The 25651-nt window shown below is 42.3% G+C and overlaps 2 protein-coding genes across 9 annotated transcripts in view; both read left to right on the top strand.

Moving 5' to 3' along the window:
• Alh (coiled coil domain containing protein Alhambra) overlaps positions 1–25651 on the top strand; it is a 31207-nt gene that overhangs the window by 2844 nt on the left and 2712 nt on the right. For 3 of the 4 annotated variants that reach the window (XM_089473270.1, XM_089473267.1, XM_089473262.1), the window contains exons 3-10: positions 153–649; positions 718–914; positions 976–2363; positions 2434–2521; positions 22320–22761; positions 22831–23125; positions 23512–25378; positions 25446–25632. In XM_089473270.1, the coding sequence (XP_089329396.1) occupies positions 295–649; positions 718–914; positions 976–2363; positions 2434–2521; positions 22320–22761; positions 22831–23125; positions 23512–25378; positions 25446–25632 (4819 nt within the window). In that variant the 5' untranslated portion in view covers positions 153–294. The remainder of the gene's footprint in view (positions 1–152; positions 650–717; positions 915–975; positions 2364–2433; positions 2522–22319; positions 22762–22830; positions 23126–23511; positions 25379–25445; positions 25633–25651) is intronic. The other variant, XM_018018549.2, reaches the window with a different exon arrangement.
• Mlp84B (Muscle LIM protein at 84B) lies at positions 4423–10606 on the top strand. 5 transcript variants are annotated; one of them, XM_018018550.2, is made up of 2 exons: positions 4423–4582; positions 8029–10606. In XM_018018550.2, exon 2 carries the CDS (start codon positions 8187–8189, stop codon positions 9657–9659), a length of 1473 nt encoding a protein of 490 aa, XP_017874039.1. In that variant the 5' UTR covers positions 4423–4582; positions 8029–8186; the 3' UTR covers positions 9660–10606. The 5 variants fall into 5 exon arrangements, with proteins under 5 accessions (XP_017874039.1, XP_089329467.1, XP_089329472.1 ...); XM_089473341.1 differs by lacking the exon at positions 4423–4582 and adding an exon at positions 4652–4670; XM_089473346.1 differs by lacking the exon at positions 4423–4582 and adding an exon at positions 5506–5524.

Below are 25651 nucleotides of genomic sequence, written 5' to 3'. Positions count from 1 at the left end.
GAGTTTTATTTAATTGTTTTCGTTACTGTAAACCCAGTTTTAAGAAATTTAAGAAGAAATAAGATTAACTTATCAATGTATGCTTAGCCATTGAATTTTTAGATTATCTCTATTGTAACAGTATTTAATTGGTTTTTGTTTTTCTTTTGCAGTGGGTGTTTGTAAACAGACGCAATTCCTTCATCACTAAATACAAAACTGGAGTTGTTAGACTCCAGCAGCAACGACGACACCATTCACTCCACCAACTTGAATAGAAAATTAATCAAAATTAAGAAGTTTAAGCTGGACGATATGAAAGAAATGGTGGGCGGATGCTGCGTTTGTTCGGACGAGCGGGGGTGGCCGGAGAACCCGCTCGTCTACTGTGACGGCCAAAACTGCACCGTTGCTGTGCATCAGGCATGCTATGGCATCGTTACCGTACCCACCGGTCCCTGGTATTGTCGTAAATGCGAATCCCAGGAGCGCACTTCGCGCGTGCGCTGCGAGATTTGCCCCTCGCGAGATGGAGCCCTCAAGAAGACTGACACCAGCGGCTGGGCGCATGTCGTCTGCGCCCTCTACATACCCGAGATTCGATTCGGCAATGTGACCACTATGGAGCCTATTATATTGACCCTTATACCCCAGGAACGCTACTCCAAGAGTGAGTCATGTTGGCCATAGCCGCTGCATTCTCTTACTAATTGTTGTACATTGTTTTTATAATCACAGCCTGCTACATATGCCTGGAGATCGGAAAACCAAACCGTGCCAATGTCGGGGCTTGCATGCAGTGCAACAAGGCCAACTGCAAGCAACAGTTCCATGTGACCTGTGCCCAAAGCTTGGGGCTGCTCTGCGAGGAGGCTGGCAACTACTTAGATAATGTCAAATACTGCGGCTATTGCCAGCATCATTACAGCAAATTGGTGAGTCTATGCTCGAGTCTCAATTTTTATACGCTCATGCCTTTCTTTATACATCTCGCAGAAAAAGGGCGGAAACGTCAAAACCATACCACCCTACAAACCCGTACAACATGACACCTCCTCCGATTCGTGCTCGTCGCCTGAGAAGGAAATCGATTCGACCATGAACTCGGCATCCACATCAGCAACAAGCATTAAGATAACAAGCAGCACCTTAGCCGCTAGCTCCTCAAGCTTGTCGAGCGGCGGAAACACCGTTTCATCCTCATCGAAGCAGCGCAAATCGAATGCCTCCGGCAAATCTTCGGTATCATCAGGCAGCAGTTCCGCAACAGCAACGGGGCTGCCAAACTCCACAAGCTCATCGAGCTCAGCCGTGGTGACGAACCCTTCAACTGCTGGCAGCTTTCTGGGCGGCAACAGCAGTAGCAGCACAATCTCTACTAGTAATAACAATACCATGAGCAACTCCTTAACGAGCTCTATTAGTGGCAACGTTGCAGCCCCACTCCCAGGCAGTGGTAATGCTATGAGCAGCAGTAGCAATACCAATGTGACTGGAGCCGGCAGCAGCAGCAGCTCCGGCAATGCAATAGGGCAAAGCAATTCAACCACTAAGTCTTCGGCTACCAGCTCTAGCAGCAGCTACAAGGATAAGCATAGTAAAAGCTTAGGCAAGCAATCCGGCTCTGGTTCCAGCAAGGACAAGGACAAGGATAAGGATGGCGGTAGTAATTCATCAAACAATAGCTTTTCCCACTCATCAACCTCTTCGTCGTCCTCATCCTCGTCGTCGTCACGCGACAAATCTGCAAAGTCATCCAAAAACAAAGAAAGCTCCAAAGAAGCTGCCATCGTTGCTTCCAGCAGCAATGCAACAAGCAGCAGCAACATGCCCAGTGCCAGCAGCATTACGGCCAACAGCAGCTCCACTTCAACAGCGCATGTATCTAGTAGTGGCAATGCTGGCAACAGTCTAGCTGCTGCCTCGGTCAATGAACATAGTAATCATGCCCAGAATCTTAGTACGTCGGCTCTGAGCAGCTCAACGGGCAGCGCCTCGGGCAAACTGCAATTGGCGAGCAACTTGGGCGGCGGCTTCGGCGCCGAGCTGCATGCCACAAGCAGTAGCAACAGTAATACCGCCGTGAAGGATGCGTCATCTTCTTTTGCGGGTAGCAGCAATACAAATAATCTGGATAGTTTGTCGGGCGCTGGTACGTCCACAAACAGCACTCTCAATCCGCTTGGCCTCGGCTCCAACAGCACTAATCCAGGCAGTGGCAGCAGCAACAACAGTAAGGTAGCTGCATCAGTTGCAACTGCCACATCCACAACAACATCAAGCCACAACCAGGCAACCTCAGCCAGCAGCTCCACTGTGTCGAAAAAGCGTAAGGTGGACGCTGCCAAGGCAGTTACCAGCATCAACCTGGAAGATCACAATAGGTATACAAATTAACTAGAAAGTGAATCATTATTGAGTATTCTATATACTAATATTCTTCGTTTGCTACAGCTCATTCCGGGATATTATTAAGGATGTGCACGTCACTCTGACGCCGCTAACGGACTTCGAGAAGGAAATCGAGAAAAGCTCCAAGCGGGTGAGTCAATTTTCTAGTTTTGTTTATCTCTCAGTCTGTGCGCGCAGGGCCCTATAAATAGTTCGGTAGAGCGCATCTCTTGAGTGGTTTTCGTACCGCTCTCTTAAGAGCTCTCTGCTCTCTTGAGACAGTCGCTCGTCTGGCCACAAAGTTGCCTTTGAATAATAGTCTTCTAATCTCGTACACTTGTCTACAACTTGTCAAGTGTCTGCTACTCACACATCCGACAGTCGGTTCGAAAGGATGAACCAACTAGTCAACTCACTTCTATAACCATTTCACTCGCTCCTACTCGACGCGAGTGGCCGGCGCAGGCGCTTTACCAACTTTCGTATCATATTTATAAGTAGAAATGCAATTATTAATGCATACACCTTTCGGAAAGAAAAAATACATATATTTATATAAATACATACATATATGTAAAACGTCAAGCACAAGGTGCGCAGCTCAATGTATGTGGAAAATATGTGGGCATACCTGAAAGAAATGTTCGAGAAATTCGTGTTTTTCGACAATACCCTCTATATATTTGTATACCAATTGATAAGGAGTATTATAATTTCGCTACAATATGTAAAAGGGGCGTGACTCTAAAAAAGAATATGTCTTGTGATCACCTCAGGTTATTTTGATTAAATCTTAATATTATTGCAACTTATTAAAACCTATTGAGACGTATCTACTATGACATAAATGTATGTTTTATATATATTATTGACCTAAGATAAATATTAACAAGCTACATATTTAGTATTCGGTATACCGAATGTATTCAACTTGTAGTTTAGGTTTAATTCAATTATGAATTAAGAGAATATTTAAATCCAAAATCTAACAAAATCACACTTGAACAATTGCAAATTGATTTCGTTTTTAACAATCTTCAACTTATTGCACTATGTTAAGTTGCTCCTATACTACTGTTAATACGGTCAGTAGGTGTTTAATGCCCTTCATGTTAACTAACATTTCTGTTAAACTCTCAGTTTTTGCTCTATTATCCTATTAGAATATTGGCGGTCTCTTAAACAGCTTTTTTCTTATGAGAGTGACTTTATGTTAACATACTATGTGTCTGTTAATGCTCACTTCTGTTAAATGAACTGTTTTTAAATTTACACTGTTCATAGCTCAATGAAATCGAATTAAAAATCGTTTATGGTCTATATACCTCATATTGAAATTCTCTATAGATTTCTTTATCTTCTGCAATAGCACAGGGTATTTGCTTATTTATGATTGAGAAATGCAACTATTCTGAGTTTGCCTCAGTTATGGTGTGTATTTTTGTTGGATGCCTCCTCTATTCCATCAATATTCACATAGATGAATTTGCTATTTTCTATTTTTCGATGTGATTGATGTGCATTGACGTGGACCATGTCCCATTAATTTTGCTTCTAATATGAAAGTGGTGTGTGTGGGAATGATGAATTTTAAATTTTAATTAAATGCAAATGTGTAATATTAACACAGAACAATATTGAAAGCTGATGATCAATAGATACTCATTGTTTTACTTACACTCGACTGTACTTGAGAAAGAGTCATATATATGCACTATTAAATATTATTACAGGGTAACCAATGACACATTCCTTGCCTTCAAACAAGTAAATATCTGCTGGAAAAGTCGTCGAAATTCGTTATTCATTCATTTATTTATTTGTTGTTTCTGATCAAATTTACGGCAATGATCGCATTGACTATGTCTTATACTATACAACATTTTGATTTGTTGTTCGTCTCGCTGTTGTTGTTGTTGTTGCTGCCTTTGGTGTTGCTGCTGATATCGTTGTTGTTTGTCGACTATATAGTCATCCCTATCGTTTGGCTAAGACGACAAGCATTTCGCTGTCGCTATCCGTTGTGCCGTGTGCAGACAGATATATTCTCAGAGTCCACATAGCGCCAGGGTAGCGGCCCCCAACAAAAAGTTGACAATTTTCTAGCCCGCTCAGTCGAAAATCGTTGCTAATCGAAGCCAAAAGGCTCTAACTACAAATTAAGAAAACAAAAATACGTTTTTTTGCGAATTTTTATTATAACGAACGAAAAGTAAATACACATACATGTATATATGTATATTTATTCGAGAGTTTCTGCAATTCATTTTCATACAGATAAAACTTGTGAACAAATATCGGTAAAAAGCTGCCACAAAGAAATAAAATCAAGAACTGCATATGATGAAGTTTAATTATAGAAAATTTGGCACACATTTTGACACCACACACATAAAAAAGAGAAGAAAGAAAAAACGAGGAAAAGCGACGGAAAATAACGTAAAAGAAAAATGTAGCTGGCTCCATTGGGGCAATGTAACGAAAAAAGAAAAACATTTCCCACGAACTCGTATTTATAGATCTGTTTTTTAGTGAACTAGCTTTTGGCCCAGAGTGCACAGATGGTCTAACTGGCCAACTAGCCTAGCCTGGCCTAGCCTCCTAGCCTCCTCTGGCTTTATATAGTGAAAATTGATTGTGCGTAACTGGGAAAACGTTGCAACTATTTATCCATGTGAACGTTTTAGAGATCAGACAACACACCTGCCACTTGACCTTTATGGATCAGACCCTGAACAGAGAGTGTAAACAATTTATTGAACGATTCGTCTTTGCATTGAATTAGCTAATCATGATAATGCAGTTTCCCCCATTTCAAATTCGCACAAGCGTACGAAGAATTTTCGCACAACATTTTCGCCCTGTTACCGCATACAAAAAAATAAGAGAATCGAGCGAATGATGTGAAATGAAAAACTTTTCAAACTCGTGTGTGAGCATGTGTGTTTGTTTATGTGTGTGTGTGATGTGTGTAGAACAAGTTGAAAAACCACAGACGCCGCTGCCTTGGCTGCTGTTGAGATACACACGCACACACACATCGACGTGGCAGAGCTACGCACACATTCATATTTCCATCCCACTCTCTGGCGAGATATTAGATGAAAATTGTTCCGCATCTAAAGTTTCTCAAATGAAACCGAAAAAGAAACAAGTAAGAAAGCTCCAGTCGAGACTGCTCGACTAGGAGATACCCTGAACCCTCCAAGCTGATATTCTATTCATTCTGCACTTCTTTTATGCACACATACATACACATGCATCAACACGCACGCATAAGCCTGCGCTCTGCTAACTGCGCAGTACGCAGCGACTGCGCTTGGGCTGCGCTGCAGTGTGGGCAATATTATGAGAATTTATTTGTTGAATAACTTCTTTTGTAGACATACGATCTTAATGAAACTTTTAGAGCGTAATCATATGGTAAATATGTGTGCACATTCCAAAGCCCAAGTCTCTAGTACTTGAAATGCGTTTTTTACAAATTTGGGGAGAAGGGGGCGTGGTATCCAAAATCTGTAAATTACAAAATCTTTGTATCGATTACCTTTATATACAACGCAAATTTGAAGACTCCATCTCTAAAAATGTTCAAATTAGGCTAAAAAAACAAAATCAATTTTTCGATTATTCTCGATAAAAAAGTTATCGGACAAATTATCGAAAAAATAAAGCAAACTCGTACTGCGTATGGTACTCACGAGTATGCATGCCAAATTTCAGCTCTCTAGCTCTTATAACTTCTGAGATCGACGCACTCATACGGACGGACGGACGGACGGACGGACGGACGGACGGACGGACGGACGGACGGACGGACGGACGGACAGACGGACAGGGCTATATCGACTCAGCTCGTCGCCCTGATCAAGAATATATATACTTTGTGGGGTCTGCCACGCCTCCTTCTGCCCGTTACATACTTTTTCACAAAACCATTATACCCTGATTTCCCATTTTCAATGGGTTCAGGGTATAAAAAAAACTGAAAAAGAAAAGCACAAATTTTTCGAATAAAACTGAAACATGGGAATTCTCAGCGCCGTGTGCCGTGTGCACTCACAATTCTATAGATTAGTTTGCGTTGAGCAATCTTCCAGTTCAGTTCTCAGTTCTTTCGTGTGTGGTGTTTGTGTCGATCGATGTAGGTGCTGTTCCTCCCCATACACAAATATACATATCTATATATTATCACAGATATATATATATGTATATAGAATAGCGTGCTTTTAACCGATATCTGTTCAGCAGTTAACAAATGTAAACAGCTCTATTTCATATACCAGCACATCTAATACAACTTCATGCATGCATACATTTGTCACCCACTGTACAATGAAGACAGCTACAAAAACTGACACTGGGTGCTGGGAGAGTGAGTCAGGCGGGTCGGAAAATGGGTTTGTCATCGGGCAGTGTTCATATTCACCTGTGTTATTTTTAAAGAAAAAAAATTTCGCTCAGCTACAGATACACATTCTATAGCTCAACAATTTGTTTGCTGGCAACAAATACATGAATTTATTTTAAAGACATTTCATACGTTTTCCATTTGCTGTTCATAAATTTGATGTATACTATAGATGTGCGCGTGTTTTCATTACGTAGGTGGACTTGCTGTCCGTTGGGTAATTTTCATCTTCAAAATAAACTCATTAGCATAGAGACAATGGACGTATCCAATTGTGATTTATGACAGGCGACAATAAAAGAGATTATCTGCTCGAAATTGGCAAAATTAGGATCTGACTCACGTTTAGTAGGACTTGCAATCGTTACCCTCATCATTTTAGTACATGCATTAGGCATATGAAGCATTAGAACTATGATTTCTTACACAGTTGGTCATTTAGTTCGTTTTAGTACATGTACTAAGAGATGCATTACATTCATTATAAGATAGAGCTTAAATCATTATTTATTTAGTAAATGGTGTAAGCTAATCTTTTTAAGCATGATTATACTTCATAAATGCATAAATGAATGTTATTTGGCACGTGTACTAAAATACACAAACACCATTTGCTTAGGATTCCGATTTCAGATTTGAGACAGTTAACGGAATAACATATATTTAAATGGATATTTTCCCGAGTAAAATTACAGACTTATACAAACAAAATTATTTTACTGCATGTACTAAAATGCAATATTTAATAAAAAACTTCAAATACACTTAGGGCAATCAATCAGTTTTAATGAAAGCTGTATATGAAAATATAAGGTGCAAATATTAGTTTCCCAACATGTACTAAAAGTATGTAGAAATGACTCTAGCACAACTTTACAAACAAACAAACAAATTCTAGCATAAATACTATGGGAAACACGAATAACATATTAATTGCATTGTTTAGTACATGTACTAAAATATCAATGAAATCTTAAACTAATAAAAAACAACACACAAACGGATTTCATACATGTACTAAAAACGATGTGTTCAACAACTTTGGCTAGAGTTTATGCACATGCTACTTTTCATCTCATGCAGCAACTAAATCATCAACGCGCTCATCTCTATCAACACCACTAAAATTAAAGCCACCACCACCACAATTACCACAGCTTAGCTTCAATTCGCTTTCCAACGCCGCAACGATCGAGACGATGCAGGCACTGTATGTTGAATCTTTTGCTCTCTGTTTGCACTTTCAGATAATAAGCATATAATATACATAGATACAGATAATCGTACCCCAAGTCGTGGTTAGAGCTCAGTTTGATTGCAATCAGAAAGGGAATATCCTCAACATACCTCAAGTCCGAGTACAACAACAACAAACAAGAACTAAAACAACAAATACAGTCGCAGAATGCCCCTACAACCGATCGAGTCCCCCAAATGCCCGCGTTGCGGCAAGAGCGTGTACGCCGCTGAGGAGCGCCTGGCTGGCGGCTATGTATTCCACAAGAATTGCTTCAAATGCTCCATGTGCAACAAATCCTTGGACTCGACCAATTGCTCAGAGCACGATCGGGAGCTGTACTGCAAGGTGTGCCACGGACGCAAATACGGACCGAAGGGCTACGGCTTTGGCACCGGCGCCGGCACACTCTCCATGGACAATGGCGCACAGTTCCAGAACGGCGATGTGGTGAGGAACGGTGCTCGGCTTGAGCCACGCGCCATTGCCCGGGCGCCGGAGGGCGAGGGCTGCCCCAGATGCGGCGGCTATGTCTATGCCGCCGAACAGATGTTGGCGCGCGGACGCGCCTGGCACAAGGAGTGCTTCAAGTGCGGCACCTGCAAGAAGGGCCTCGACTCGATCCTCTGCTGCGAGGCGCCCGACAAGAACATCTACTGCAAGGGCTGCTATGCCAAGCAGTTCGGACCCAAGGGCTATGGCTATGGCCAGGGCGGCGGCGCCCTCCAGTCGGATTGCTATGCCACCGACGATGGTGCACCATCGATGCGTGCCGCCATCGAGGTGGACAGGATTAGGGCACGTCCCGGCGAGGGCTGTCCGCGTTGCGGCGGCGCCGTCTTTGCCGCCGAGCAGAAGCTGTCCAAGGGCCGTGAGTGGCACAAGAAGTGCTACAACTGCAAAGACTGCCACAAGACTCTGGACTCGATCAATGCCAGTGATGGGCCCGATGGCGACGTCTACTGCAGGACCTGCTATGGCAAGAAGTGGGGCCCACATGGCTATGGCTTCGCCTGCGGCTCTGGTTTCCTGCAGACGGATGGCTTGACTGAGGAACAGATCAGCTCAAGTCGCCCGTTCATCAATCCGGACACCACCTCGATCAAGGCGCCCGAAGGCGAGGGCTGCCCACGCTGCGGCGGCGCCGTCTTTGCCGCCGAGCAGCAGCTCTCCAAGGGCAAGATGTGGCACAAAAAGTGCTACAGCTGCACCGATTGCCATCGTCCACTCGACTCGGTGCTGGCCTGCGATGGCCCCGATGGCGACATTTACTGCAAGGCCTGCTACGGCAAGCGGTACGGCCCCAAGGGCTTTGGCTATGGACATGCCCCCACCCTGGTCTCCACCAGCGGCGAGTCCACCATTCAGTTTCCCGATGGCGGTCCACTGAATGGCCAGAAGACGTCCGGCGGTTGTCCCCGCTGCGGCTTTGCCGTCTTTGCCGCCGAACAGATGATCAGCAAGAGTCGCATTTGGCACAAGCGCTGCTTCTACTGCTCCGATTGCCGCAAGTCTCTGGACTCCACGAACCTCAATGACGGACCCGATGGCGACATCTACTGCCGCTCCTGCTACAGCCGCAACTTCGGACCCAAGGGCGTGGGCTACGGCCTCGGCGCGGGCGCTTTGACAACGTTCTAAATGCCCTTTAAAATACCCCTAACTTACCCAATCATCCAATATTATCCAGCAACAATCGTTCCGATTTACCATACTTGTTTTAATCTATCCCATGAATGAAAAAAAAAAAAAAATTGTAAAACTCTTCACTTAACTCCATCCGCAATGCTAGCTAATATTAGTCTTCGGTTTCCAACGATTTTTTGATTGAACGAAATGCAGAAACTGCTAACGTTTTTGTCTTAGGTTATGTGAGAAATAAGCTTTATGGAACAAAAACAACAAAAAAACAAAAATGAAAAAAGTTTCACACAAAAAAAAGAATAAAAGAAATTTAAGAAAACCACAAAAAAATATATATTGAAGTTGAAAACTTACGAGAGAAAAGCTTAAAAGAAATAATACGAAATTAACTATCGAACGGTAACTAACGAATCAAGCGACAATGGCACAGGCAAAAGCATAATATAAACAAAGATCATAAATTTTGAAAACATTTATTATAATTATTATAATAGAAACAGAAATGAAATGCAGGCTAACAGAGCGCTACAGTTGCAGCTAACATTTCTAACAGGCAACTGTACCGCGCTGAGACTAACAGAGATCGAACTGCAGTCGCTTTTATTTTATTATTATTATTATTATCTATTTCGAAAATGCTCCAATATAAAAGCAGAATTATACTATAGAGCTATTGCTCCTATGTTTATGATTATGATAATTGATAAATGAAAATGATGATGATGATGATATATTTATGTATATTTAGCTTATTTAGTTTATATGTTATAAGTACTTTCGAAATCTTGATGATATATTTTTTTCCAATTATTCGGTTTCATTTTTTTTCTAATTCTAATTCTAATCCATGAGCAATGTTTGGACTCGCTCTATATACAATACGCACACACAAACACATTATAACATCCAATAATATATGCCCCAGTGGGTTCCATGGAAACAAATGGAATGTTTTTTTTTTTTTTTTTTTTTTCTTTCATTCTTTTGGAATTTCTTATTTTCGAACTTTGCACATAATTTGATTATAGTTATTATTATTTTTTTAATTAATTGGCTATGTCGGCATACCTGAGTAATTAGTTTTAGTGGGTGTTTGTTTTCTAGTTCTGCGAGAGATTGAGCCATACAATATGGTCTATATTTAGCAGCCGACCGATCGACCGACTTCGTGTACAAAATAATTGCTCAACATTCTATGGCTATACTTAAGTTTCGACGTCGGCAGATATATATATTTATATATATATATATATATATACATATATATATATACATCATTTGTATACTCAGAGTTCTCATTTGGGTTGCTCAAGCATGTTCCATAACCGTATTCGAAACGATTTTCTAAATATAAATATGATGCTAATATGCTGCATTTCAAGAGAGAGCGTGAGAAAACTTTTTGACTACTGAGTGTAAAAGCTTCTTCTTGAACTTTAAGTTTTTCACTCAAGAGATCTGGTTCGTTGCTATGACGGTATGTATGGCCAAAACCGCTCGATTTTCAATGCTCACTCTTAACTATACTCTTGAGCTGTTCCTATTTCTTTATGTTCTTTGGTCAAAGTATTGAAATATTGGAATTTCTTGTCATTTCACATTTTTGAAATGTGAAAAAAAAAAAAAAAATGCTTTTGAACTAATCACATAGCGACGTTTGAGCGTCATCAAGTGAACATTTTTCAAAAATTATTTACAAATCTTTCAGAGCTTCTTCTATACTATATGAAACGTTTCATATACCCTATGGATTAAGTGCAGTATATTAGCGAACTAATGAAGTGTGTCAGCCATTTAAAAATGTTTAGATCTTAAGTGAAAATATATATGCTCTATTATTTTTTTGAATTAAATGAAATCACATTATTTGCATCTTCCATCGTCTATAACTTAAAGTCAACAAAAAAAATAAAATAAAATAAAATAAAAATAACTCAAACATAAATAAAAAAATTAATCATACATACTTTATCTTACTTTTATATTTGTATAAGAAAGTTCAAAGTTGTCTAAATGGAAATTCGAACGCCTTCAGTTAATATCCTTTATATGAAACTTTTGATATGAAACATATAAAATATAATTAGCGAAATTTCGATGAATATGGAGTGCCTTGATCACAAGGTATCTCAAATCTACCTGAATGTGCTTATATGCTACATATACCTGTGGCTATTTTTGGTAATTATTATACTCTGTAGTCATATGAAAAGGTATAATAGTTATGCACAAACTTTTGTAACAGACTTCGATTTTTTATAGTTTTCTTAAATTCCCAAGAATTTTCTTTTTAGCTTGTTGAAATTTTGACAATATATGCACATAATATAATTGTTACATTAAAACCAAGCAACTTTTTTAAAGAGATAACTATCTATCGAACACTTGTCTATAATTGAGTACATAAATACTTGTATCTAATCTAAACTCTCTCTTCACATATCTCCGCTTGCTAAAGCGTATCTGCTAGTCGATCAGATTTGCTGATTTCCCTCGCAGTATGACGTTGACCACGAAATAAATACAAAATAGTTGACGTTGCTATGCCAGCAGGCAGCAGGCAGCAGGCGGCACATTCATTCGATGCCATATTCATAAGAGACATTTATATTATACACATGTATTTTTGTTGAAATAATGTTTTCAATAGCAAAAATAAATGAAATAAATTGTCTGAGGTCGTTTGTAGCCAGGTGTGTTGCTCGATACGATCGTTGTTTGCGCTGTTCGATACGTAGCTATGCTATATTTTTAGATCCATCCACCTAGTCAGCATCTATTTTCGAGTGATTCAATTTTGAAATTTTTGCACATATGACACATGCGAACAGCTCTTAACCTATTCTGATTGATAAACAACGCGGATGACTATGCCGATGGGCTCTAAATATAGTTCATCTGTATACATGTATATATACATATCTAAAGTTCCCTTTTGGCTTTAATTAATCTTTAATATCTTGTGATCTGTGGCGCGAACGGATTTATGCGTTGTTGAAATGCGTATGTATACATTATAGAGATTTTGATTATGAAATACAAATAAATTATGTTAAGTAACACATAAGAGCAGGTAAGCAAATCGAGTGACTGATTGACTCGAGTCCAGAGAAAACCCATTTGTAATTTGATTGATATAATCTGATTTATCCTAGACACATCAGTCTCTTTTACGTGACTGCATTTTATTTAATGACCACAAATATCGATTTCATGTGGGGCTGTTTTTCAAGTTGATCACACTTGAGCTAACAAATTACTAGTTATAAAGTTGAAATTGCAATTTATTGTGAACAAGAGAATTACAATCAAAAACTAGCGGCAATTTCACATACTGCAAATGTCAAACCCTATAGAGCGAAGATTTTATACCCTTATATCCAAAAGAAAATCATATAAATGTGATTCTCTAGAAGGGCTGTAACATAAATTCAACATAGATCAACTTTAGCTTCCATGGATCATTTCGATGTTATATGTACTTGGATCAATTGACTCCAACTCGAGTTTTAAAAAAACAACTGACTTTTCCCATATCACCAGTATAATGCCCGCGTATGAAAGTGTATACGAAAATATAATAATCATAAACGGAAGGACCTCATGCTGCGTTACTTGCAGTTCTGTGGTGGTGGTAGCGGTGTTGGTGGTGGTGGTGGTGGTGGTAGAGACATCGTCGCCGTCTGTGCCCAACGGGTGGTGGGTGATAAGTTATAAATTTGTCACCCGGAACTGTATTCAATTATAGGTGCTTGTCAAAATTGATATTCGACTATTGCTCACACACAGTCAAGCACTCTTATACCAGAGTTATAAGAGAGAAGGATACAATGATTTTTGCTCTCACACCACCTGCAGAGAATCTTATAAAACTGACATTGTGCCCTTGGCTTAACTGATTTGGTCTCTGAGAAGTCATAAATATAAAATAGTGACATAAAAATTTCCGAATGCAATTAAAAAAAATTTTTTTTTTTAACACCACCCAGCTGAGTAACGGCAGACCTTCACGCGGGTTTACCCGGTAGCAAAATCAACACCTTTTTTGGCAGTGGGTGCGTAGTGCCGTTAGTCGGGCGGACGTCCTCCTTTCATTGCATTTGTCAAATTCATAGGCACGACACGTGTGCTGCGTGCGTTTTATTGTCGTACATATTACTTTTATGACGTCAAACATTGCTTGATTGGCATCTACACTTTCTGATAGTTGAGTTTTGAGAGTAGGAAAGCGAAAAAGAAACTGTTGAAACATTGATCGCTGTTAACGCTCTTTTCAACTAATCAAGGCTGCTCTCTGTTAAATGGCTGTTAAGTCAATTAACAGCTCTCTCATAGTAACTCTGCTCTATGTTATTACAAACTGTTCCCACCCAAAAACAATGTGCGCTTTGCGTGTGGGTGTGGGTGTGTATGGGTGTGTGTGCATTGCAAATATTTATTTGACTGTTGACATTTTTAATAAAAATTTGATCTTTGAAATATATTTGCCTAACCACTGGCACTTTATGCATTTTTGTTGATTGAAGTATAAGTCTTTTGAAATGAGTTGATTTAGTGCCGCGTGCACAAAGCTGAAACGTGGCCTGAACAAATATTTATACGCATTTCGCCCTGTTTACTCCTGTTGCCCTTTTTTGTTGATGCAGTTGAATGACCTAAGCAGAGCACACATAAAACCCTAATATGAGCGGCACCACCAGCGGGAGCAGCAGCATCAGCGTCAAGCACCTGCCTGGCTTGATTTGGTCTGCTTGGGCAACAGTCTGATGCATATGCATTAATGCATATTATATGGCTCAAATTGTCGGGTCGGTTAATTAAGCATGCCATATTGCTGTCGCTTGCTTCACAACTAAATTTCTTTGTTGCCCCAGCGACCACAGCAACAACAACAACAACAGCAGAAACAACAACGACAACAGCTGAATATTAATATTAATTTTCCAACTTTGTACGTTACAATCCGGCGCCATTATTGTGCTCTTTGCCACCTTCTTTGATTTGATGACAGTCAATAGAGCCGGTGAGCGGTGGAGTGCCAAGGAGCACGACAAACCGTTGGCTATGCAACGGCAATGTTTGTGAGCCGTTCCCATTTTCCAGTCGCTTTGCGTTGTTTGTTTTGTAAAACAGGCACGCTCAGTCGAGCTGCAACAGCTCCCCGTATTGCTCTTCGTCGCCAGGTAAATGCCACTTAACATTTTTTTCCTTACGTTTCTTTTCTACCCCATGATTTTTCGGGCTTTGTATTTCCATTTATTTGCATCACAAATTGTACTACCTCTCGCTCTCTCCACTCCAGCTGCAAATAATCATCTTCTTCTTTTATTTATTGCCAATTGCCAGTGTCTGGTGGTTGCAGGTTTGTGGGTCTCGGACTGCCAGCACCACCTCGTTCTCCTGTAAACATCGTCTTACAATTCAATTATTTTTCATTTTCCTGTTTTTGTCTTCTTCAATCGTTCACGGCGCTGTCTGTCTGGCTCAGGCAACGGCGGCAGCAGCAGTAACAGCAGCAACAACAACAGAATTAACCTGCATGCAGCACCCGCCCCCGTTGACAGCATTGCATAAAGCACACGAAAACACATACGCAGATGCGAGAGCAAACGAAAGAGAACGTGCAGCCGATACATTCATTGTTGTTGTTGTTCCTCTTGTTTGTTAGTATGTTGCAATGGGCTCTCTCTCGCTCTCGCTCTCTCTCTCACTCGTCTATTTGCGCTCACGCGCATCTAAAAGTGTTCCCAAAAGTTGTGAATGGCTGGGAACAGTTTTAGCAGATAAAACATTTATAAATATTAAGCACAATTAAACGACCAAATAATTTCCGAGCTTTTTCTATTATTCGTTATCATCTAGTTTCTCATTTTGTTTTGCTAAGCTTTTCGCCGTTTTCGCTTCCTGGTTATTTTGAAGCTGTCTGCACGTTGATAACAGTGTCGTCACTGTTGTTGCTGTCTTTATTACAACATCAACAACATTACGACATTTGCTGTGTGTTAGAGCTTGCATTTATGTTGATGTGTGCGTTTGTATCTGTGTGTGTGTGGAGCGGCTCTGAAAGATTCACTTTTACGCGTTCTGCTTCATGTGCTATTGCCCAATCAACATTTCCCCCGACGACATGATTGCAGTTCAATTAAAACTTCGTTTATTTACATAAATTTGTATATGTACGTATTCGAAGGACCTGTAGATCTGTATTAAGAGTCTGTTTTTTTTTTTTTACAAAATCTAATATTATACACCCAATTGTAAATATTCATAAGTAAAAATGTCTATGATTGGGAATTATAATGAGCTACAATAGTGAATCGCTTGATTCACGATTGATGACTTTAAATTTCTTCAGAATTCATTCTGTAGGCAACAATATTATAATTAACAACTAACTAAGTCTTATCGCTGTGCTCTTCACGTTGCTCACTGGGTGACGTTTTTCCAGTTAAGTTTTGCTTGCTCTCTGATTTGTATGTATGTGTGTTTATTTTTATGCTGTCGCAGAGTTGGAGTTCTTATGCGCTTCATTTTGTTTTTGTACACGATGTTGTCGTTAGTATTGGTGTTGGTGTGTGTCTGGTCTACGTGCAGACATAACATGCAATATATACATACATACATACGTCAATAATCCCTCACTGAAAACCGGCTGCAGATAACAACAACAACAACCACTGGGAACGGCGCTTTCCTCTCTCACATAATGCTCGCATACCCAGGAGGAAACTAAGCGATGAAATGCACAGCCCTGAGGCACTTATCAAATGAATGACAATGTAGATAGAAATATAGTAATAGAGATAAGATTCTCATTCTTTAATTCATTCGTACGGCAAAGCATAAGAGGGTCAGTTAAAGCTCTTAACACAAAAATCATGATGATAATTTTATTCCTAATTTAAACATATATACGAGAATTTTGTATATAGATAAATATATATAAATTTAAATAATATATAAATTAAAATAATATATAAATATAAATATAAATTATATATAAATAAATTCAAAGCATTCTTAAAACTATGAAAACTGTAGGAAAGATTGGCATTAAAGTAATCACTAATACATGTGCACACAGCATTCAAAAACGACCACCGCGGTATACAGAAAAAGGTACATATACTCAGAGGTAGTTTTCCCACTGGGTCTTGTTTGCGTGTGCTACTGCAGCAACAAAAACCATCGTCGGAGAGCAGAGTTTAGTATAACTCCGCACGGCCAGCAATTCACAACGCTGTCGCGGCCGCCGCTTGTTCTGGTTTTCGTCTTTTAAGTTGTCGTTTTTTGTGTATGCATAAGAAGTGCATGTGTATTCGTTTTTGTGCATTGTTGCAAACCAGAGGCATTTGTAATTGTTCGTTTTTGTCGAAATTGGTTAATGTTTTTACTGCAAGCTCTGCATATAACACCAATAAAACGCGCGTAAAGTGTGCACCATTTTATGGCCTTCAGTGTCAGCAGTCAGAAGTTGTTTTTTTTTTTGTATGAAAACTGATTAAATATAATCCGTTCACGTGGCCAGCCAAGCACATGTTTTAAACGCTGTCAAAAAAAGCCAATTTCCAACTAAAAGAAATTCAATTTGTATGTTTTATGTGGAGCTAAAAGAAGAAAATAAAACGATTCAAAGAGTCGACTGTGTTGTGTATGTGTGTGCTGTGCACGAGCGAGCGAGAGGGAGAGAGAGAGCGCAGCGCGTCTTTTACGCTAACAGAGAGAAGGAAAGAGGGAGAGCCAGCCAGCCCAGTCGCCGCCACGCAAGTTATTCACCCCAACAACAACAACAACAACAACAACGGCTACGCACACTTTGCCAGTTGGTTCTCACGTATGCGTGCCGTGATTTAGGTGTGTGCGTGTGAATGTGATTTGAAAATAAAGAAGAATAAAAATAAGAGGCCCAAAAAGCATTCAAAATAATAATATTGAAAACGAATCAACAACAATTGATACAACAATAAGAGAGAACAGAGAGAGAGAGAGAGAGAGAGAGGAGAGTTTGTGAGCGCGAGAGTCAAAAGCAAGACTGAGATTGACACTAAGACTATGCCTGCCATCCGGCTAATCACAGAGGGCACAAAACAAAATTGACGCTAAAAGAGCAGGCAAGGCACAGAGAACGTGAACTTGGCTTGCAGCCAAACAACAAAGAATACAAAGTCAAAAGAAACTGAATAACTAAAAGAAGCCCAAACTGTGATCTCTCCAAAGATCGCGGACAGAATACAAGATGATGATGATGGACACACTGGATGCCCAGCCCATGGACGTGGCGCCCGCCGTGGCCGTGGCAGCAACAACAGTTAGCAGCACGCTGGACTTTACGGCGACCATGGTGAATATGGCCGCTACGGCGGAGAGCAATAACAACAATCATATCGAGATGGCCGACTACAAGGAGCACCGCAAGAACAAGAAGAAGAAGCGCGAAAAGCGTGAAAAGGACAAGGAGCACCGACACAAGCATCGCGAGCACCGGGAGCATCGCCGGCATCGGGAGCGGGACAGAGATCGCGAATCCTCGCATCACCAGCCGCATTCTCATCACAACAATAGCCAGCACTCGACATCCGCCTCCTCATCGCCCTCGTCCGCCTCGACAACGCCATCGGCTACCATCGAATATGTTGGCGGCTCTGCCTCAGCGTCGCCATCCTATTTGGGGGCCGGCAGCGGCAGCGGTGGCGGCGTCGGCGGCGGCATCAGTGCAGCAGCTGTCGGAGTTGCCGCTGCTGCTACCACATACCCGCACAATTTAAAAATACGTTTCCTGCTCTCCGGGGTAAGAAGCCACACCTAAATTCTAACCAATCCGTGTCTAGTTTATGCCACAAATTGGCGCCCTTGTCGCCAGCATGTTGCAAGTTGCAACTTGCAACTGCCACTGCAACGGTTCGCTTTTAAGTGTTGATTCTATTTTGAGAACTTGTTCGCCTTATCCAAGATGTGTCATCCATTTGGCAGCTGTTGGAAAAGTTAATCCAAGGCTGGCAATTGTTGTTTGGACTCGTTAAAGCAAAAGCTGATTTGATTAGATAAATTTTACCTTTATTGCCAACTTCCTTCAGACGAACCTTTTTTCAAATAGAATGCGAAACTTACCCAAAGAAATACAGCAGGAAAACCCATTAGAACTCTATAAATATTTAATATTACAAAAATTCTGATATTTCAAAAAACTAAACATAAAGTCTAAAGCTATAGTCATAGGAAAATATATTCTATTAAAATTGAAAGGATCCCGAGAAATGTCAAAGAAGCTATTTCAAAAAGTTTCTTGGTAATATTTAAATCAGCAAAACCGTTAAAGATATTACCTGATCTAGCAAATTGAAGCAAAGTCGGCGACATTTTATTGAAGCACGCCGTCACGCTATTCGCTTTTGGGGCTTCCTCTCATGGCAGATCCCTTTTGGCTATTTGCCTTTGTTTATAAATTTTACATAAAACTAAAAACAGACCGAAATCAAACAAAAAAGTCTTAAGTCATAAAATGATTTCTATTCAAAGTGAAAAGATCTTAAGAAATATGTCAGGAAAAACTCCATTAATATTTAAATCAGCATTTTGTTTCAACTAAATTTGTATTTGGAATGCATTTAGACCCCTTTGAAAAGTGATCCTCTGTGAAAGGGGGCGATTTGGAGTTCTTGGGAAGGACAATTTGCATAATTTATGCGGGTCACTTGTGCCAGTTTAAAGTTTGTGCAATTCAATGACAAACACTTTGGCACTTCATCAATAATTGAAGACGCAGTTATTTCGAGTCGTGCAGCTGCAACCTGAGAGCGGTCGCACCTGCCACCGGGCCAAGTGGCACAAAGCAGCAGAGGAGGAAGAAGAAGGCGGTGCAGGCGGCGCACTTGCAATTATAATGAGGAATGCCTCCAATTGGCCTGAGCTGCAACTAGTGCAGGCTGCCCCGATTATTGATTAGTTTCGTGTGGCATGTGGCATGTGGCATTACGTGCTGCACTAACAGGAGACGGGGCAACAGCTCGAGGCTAGCGGCACAGACAGCTGTTCGCCTTATCCCTTTTCGTTTGGCGCGCTCAAGGATAATGCCTGGCTGTATCCTGTGTCTCTGCAGGCTCTCAGCCTAGTTTACGACAGCTGCCTTCTGGGCTCTCTATGTATGTATGTGTGTGTATCTGTGTGTGTGCTGTGTATTTTACTACCCCGACGTTTCTGTTTTTGTTGCGGCTGTTGCTTCCTGGCAGCTGATTGATCCTGGCTTCGATCTTATTACAGCTGCCAGCTATGTCTGCCGTTTTCTTCTCTTGCTTCTTTTTACACTTCTACTTCTTTCGCCCTGTTTCAGCCGTCTCAGGTATGCGGGGCATTTGTCTTCAGTGCTCTTCCCTTGTATTCTGCTCTGCATTGATATTTCAATTCGCAAGCAGGACTTTTTGCTATACACATGATAGGGATATTTATATTCGAAAATGTATAAAATATATTTATAAAGAGAGACAGAGAAAGAGAGAGAGAGAGAGAGGGAGAGAGAACGATACTAATATTTCGGAATTCTTGTAAGAATCGTAAAAATGCTTAAATCAATTCTTTTAACCATTTATAACTTTTCAATGTTTTCTTGATCTAACTACATTTTGGTGTAAACCCACAAATCTTCAACATATATATATAGATGAGCTTATTGCAATTTGTAGAAGCTGTGCATATATTTTTTAATAGTTTTCATTGAAATTTTTTCAATTGATCTGCATACTTTCTATAAAATGAAGTTGAACTTCAAATTGCAAAAAGCTAATGCTGTTATTGTCAAAAGTAGAGTATTGAAATACTTTGCTATGGCTTAGTTTTTAAGCTCTTCCATTCAGTCTCTACCTGGCAAAGACAAACTCAATGTCCTGTCTAACACACAGGAGCCGTTCCTTCGGTCGTACATTGTTCCAATCGCGTTTGTTTGTTTGCCTTTGGCATTCCTTTTCTGTTATCCATTTATTTCAATTTGGATAATTCAGGAAATTTCGCGATGTGCTCGGTTTGCGAAATGTGCTGCAGGACAACCCTTTTCTGTGGCCCGATCGGAGAGTGTGAGAATGTGTGCGAGAGAGCGAACCCTCTCGGAAAGCTACTCAGACATACGCCAATATAATATTTATAGTTGGTATTTGGTTTCCGGCTGTCGCTTTTATTGAATTCGCAAAGGCTTGCTAGGGTCTACGAATAAAAAGAGTTGTACAGCAATTGAATTATGTACGGAAGTACAGTGAGACCCATTCGCAAATGCAAATGCAAAGCACGCAATCCAGAAAGGGGTTGATGGGATATTAGCTTCTGCAGCAGCAGCAGCAACAGCAACAGGATAATCACTTTCAGTAATGGCGGACACTTTTGGCCAACAGCTGCTCCGTACTGAATTCATAGAACCGATTTTTTACAGCCTCTGCGTCTTGTTTGTATTTTGTCTTTGCGTTTTCTTGACCCAAATCTAATGAGGCGTGAATGTGTTTAGCAGAAATTCGACACTTTTTATTGCATTCAGCAACAGGCAGGCTAGATTGGCTGGCAGCTGGACAGGTAGGTAGGTGGCAGGGCGTTGAATGATTTGTGACTTCTGATTGGAGTTGTTCCTATTACGACCAGGTGGCAACGCTGTGCATAGTTTCTGTCTACGTGACTACAATACCATTACAATAACAACATCAATGACAGCTACTGAACCCCCACCACCCAAATAAACAACAACGCGCTCACGCATTTAAAACGAGAGAGCGGGAGAGTGAGAGAGTGGGAACAAATAAAAGGGAACAGTTTGTTTTGAAAAAGAGCACGATACCATGAGAGAATGGGAACGGCTGTTCCCAACGTCTGTTGTGCTGCTCTTTATTGTTTCGTGCATTAGCTGCACAAGCAGCATTGGCTGCTCGTTCTAAACACTCACACATACACACTCACACAGATGTGTATCGTTGCATCTGGCAACATATGGGGAAACCACAAAATAACAAAAAAAAACTCGTCCATTGTTGCAGCACTTCTTGCCCTCGCCGAGTTTTGACAGCGGCTGCTGCATTTTTCTGACTCTAAGTCACATTATTACATGTTGCTGCTGCTTTTACCATTGACAGCGACGACGACGCAGCCGATAAGCTTGAGCTGCATTACATACATACATATGTAGAAGTGCGTGTGTGTAAATGTGTCTGTTGACTGGCAGCTTTTATAATCTATATGGAACACATGCGGCGCCGCCGTAACCCCTTCCCAGTAAAAAGCAACTGTGCTTTGCTTTGATTGTTGTTGCTGTCTGTTAACAGCCGGCTGTTACTGTCCAATGTTAATGTTAATCTTGTGTTTTGATTCAGTTTGTTTTTCTTACGCTTTATGTCTGTAAACAAGTGTGTTTACATGCCGCAATTTGCGGCCGGAAGTGTCGACACGATTTTTAATGGCTGTAGCATATGAAAGAAAAGAAGAAAAAAACTAAGAGCTGCTATCGCCAGATTTCATCTGATGAACGCGAATTCTGGAAATCAACTCGAGCATTTGCTAAGCCAAATCTTATGTAGTTCCTTAACCCTAACCCTTACCCTTGACCCTTGACATTTTCTATAGAAATAGATTTTCCCACTTAAACTAAACTAACTTAACTAATTTGTATTTTCCATTCTTAATCGATTGCAGCAACGCACTGAATTGAGTCCACCCACGCATCAAACATCCGCCACTGCTGAGGTGAATGCCACGTTAGCCACCACAGTGCCAAGCGCAGCGATAGCACCAAGTGGCACGACGATAGCAACCACAGCGAGCACATCAATCGCCCCCACCATCTCGACCAGCAGTGCAAGCAGCGTGGTTGGCGGTGCGGCCATTGGTGGCTATGCGAAGTCAGAGGCAAGCAAAACAATCAGCAGTAGCAGCAGCAGCACCGGCAGCAGCAACAGCAAGCATGGCAACAGCAGCAGCAGCAACAAGGACAACAACAATGTTGTCACAAGTGGAGCAGCTGGCACCAGCAGCAGCAGCAGCAGCGGTGCACCCAGCTTGTATGTTTCGGTGCCGTTGTCCACGGCCAATGTACCTGGCATCAATCTGCCCAACAGCAGCAGCAGCAGCAGCAATGGTGAGTTCAGCAACATGCCTAAATTACAATAAATAGCACGAATTTATTATTTTCTTCAATCTCACACAGAAACGCACCCAGCTCAGGCGACACAGTCACCGCTGACCGTCGGCAGCGCATTTGTAACGGGCACCGCGACAGCTGCAACTGCGGCAGGCAGTGCGACCAGCTCCGGCTCTGTTATACAACATCAGAGCGGAAAGTCCTCGCCAGCGCTGGGTGGGCTGGTGAGCAGCAGCGCCAGCTCGGTCAACCTGACGGCCACCACGACGGAGAGCGGAAACTTGAAGATCAGCTTTGAGAAGCAGACGACTCGTGTGCAGCAGCTGCAGGAGCAGGAGGCGGCACCGGCGCGACGCAGCAGGTAATTATGGAAACAAACTCACCACAGCAAATTCACCATGGCTCATAGTTACGACAGGCCAACAAACAAATTGTTTCGATTAGTTTCAGTTGTGTTCTGTTGTTTTGTTGCGTTGCTTTTATTACGTTTTCAGTTTGTGCTCTAGCGAAAGCCAATCACGTGCTGCAATTCCATTTATATATCTTTATATATCCACACGTACACACACACACACATACGCACTCATTTCGCCAATATTAACTCACATACTGCGCTCTCTAAAGAAAATATGTTACTCTCTTTCTCTCTCCCTATTCTATTGCTCTCGCCTGACATTTTGCTTTATCCACCACATTGCAATATAACAAACCCACCACAAATTAACAACTAACCACAACAACACGTAGATCGCGATCGGGTGAGAATGGTAATCATCACCACCATCACCCAGCTCACCAAACCCACCACAACCACCACCAAACAACGCAACCACAGCAATCACAATCGTCGCAGCATCAGCAACAGCAACAACAATCGCTGCTTGCCAGCGCATCCTCCTCCACGTCCAATTCATCGCTGACCACGCCCACCAAGCCGCAGTCCCGATCGGGCAAGAAGCGCGCTGCTGCGCTCAACAAAAGTGAAGCAACAGCTGCCGCCACAGCCGCAGCAGCAACATCAGCATCTGCAGCAGCAACATCAACAACAACATTGGCGACAACCTCGAGTGCATCAGCAACTGGTCTAAGCACAGTCGATAAGCTGAGCCGCAATAGCAGCGGCAGTCGCCACAGCTCACCCCACTATCGTGCCACGCCTACACCACCGCCACAAGCTCTGGCGCCGGCAAACTCATCCCCAGTGGTCATGTTGCAGGCGTTATCCTCCTCCTCCATTGACTCGCCGCCGGCAACAACTCGCAATACGCGTAACCAAAATAACAGCAGCAGCAGCAACAACAACAATAACCAAAGCCATGCTGCTGCCACAGATCATGCCGGCAGCTCAGCATCCTCCTCGTGCTCCTCCACATCCTCAATGTCCTCAGCCAGCAGCAATGCTGTTATTAGTCTCTTAGACTCCCCCGTCAACATGTCCACACAGGCCCAGCAACCTGCTGCTAGTTACAGCAGTAGAGCTGCCAACAGCAACGGCAACAGCAACAGCAACAATGTTGCTGGCAGCAGTGCTGCCAAGCCGTTGAATAAGAAAATGTTGCGGGCGCAGCAGTCGCAGCTGTATCAGCAACAGCAGCAGCAACAAAGTAGTTTAAGCAATGCACCACCCGCTAACGTCTCCTCACCCACTAATCTTAGTTCAGCTAGTAGTCAATTTAGTCAATTGCAACAGCAACAGCAGCAGCAACAACAGCAGCAACAGCAACAACAACAACAGCTTAAGCAACACCAAGATCTAGAAATTTTGCAATTTATTAATACAAATACAAATGCTTCTTCCATGACGACAACAACAACCACATCATCATCATCGTCATCGTCAACCACAACATCGTCAACAACAACACCAACCACAAACAACAATAAATCAACATCAAAATGCTACAGGACACCCGATCTCAACACGGCCAGCAGCTCAAACAGCATCTCAGCAGCAACCACCTCCAGCAGCAGCAGCAACAACAACGCCATCGGCAGCAGCAGCAACAGTCTGTTAGGCGTCAACAGCAACATGAACAACACGAGCAGCGGCGGTCTCAAATTCAGCTACGAGGCACAAACGATAAGCAGCCAGCTGGATGTGCCCATGCTGCCGGTTAGCGCCATCAAGGACTCGCCGCCCAGTTCGCCCGGCTCGGAAATTGGCGCCGCTTTGCACACGGCGACAGCAGCGCCAACCACGGCCAGCAGCAATGTGCGCAAGCGTGGCCGCAAGGCCAAGGATGCGACATTGGCAGCGGCTGCTGCTTCGGCAGCCGCAGCAGCAACAGCGGCTGCCACTCAACCGGATCTCAAGGATGTGCGCATCCTGCAAAATGGCATCGGAGCTGCCACCGTGCCAGCCAGCACGCCCACGCCCCCTGCCACGCCTGCCACGAGTGCGACGAGCGTCAGTGGCAGCAGCACCACTTCCAGCTCTGGCAACACCATCATAACGCACACAGCCACCCATATGCTGGGCAATCATGTTAATCCCAACAGCAGCGTGGCCCAGAAGCTGTCCGAGCAACTGCACATGGAGGTGCAGGATCATGCCATCTACACGTCCGACCCCATGACATCGCAATTTGTTGGTGTGCCCTTTCCCGGCAAGCAGGTAATTAAATACCACAGTTCAATTAGTTAGAGTCGTCCCACTAATCTCTTTTCCTTTACTTTCGCAGCGCAATGCCAACGCGGCGGCTGCTGCTGCGGGCAGTGCAACGCCAGCGCCGAATCCGCTGCAATCCATGTTTGGCGGCGGCGGCATCAATGGCAACATGCCCATACCGCAGAGCTTGGAACAGCTGCTGGAACGCCAGTGGGAGCAAGGCTCCCAGTTTCTAATGGAGCAGGCGCAGCATTTCGACAGTGAGTATGGCTAATCCCC

This window comes from Drosophila arizonae, chromosome 2, assembly GCF_054131065.1.
Source record: "Drosophila arizonae isolate 15081-1271.41 chromosome 2, UAZ_ARI_1.0, whole genome shotgun sequence".
Classification (NCBI taxonomy): Eukaryota; Metazoa; Arthropoda; class Insecta; order Diptera; family Drosophilidae; genus Drosophila; species Drosophila arizonae.
This window is presented reverse-complemented; position numbering and strand designations above follow the sequence as displayed.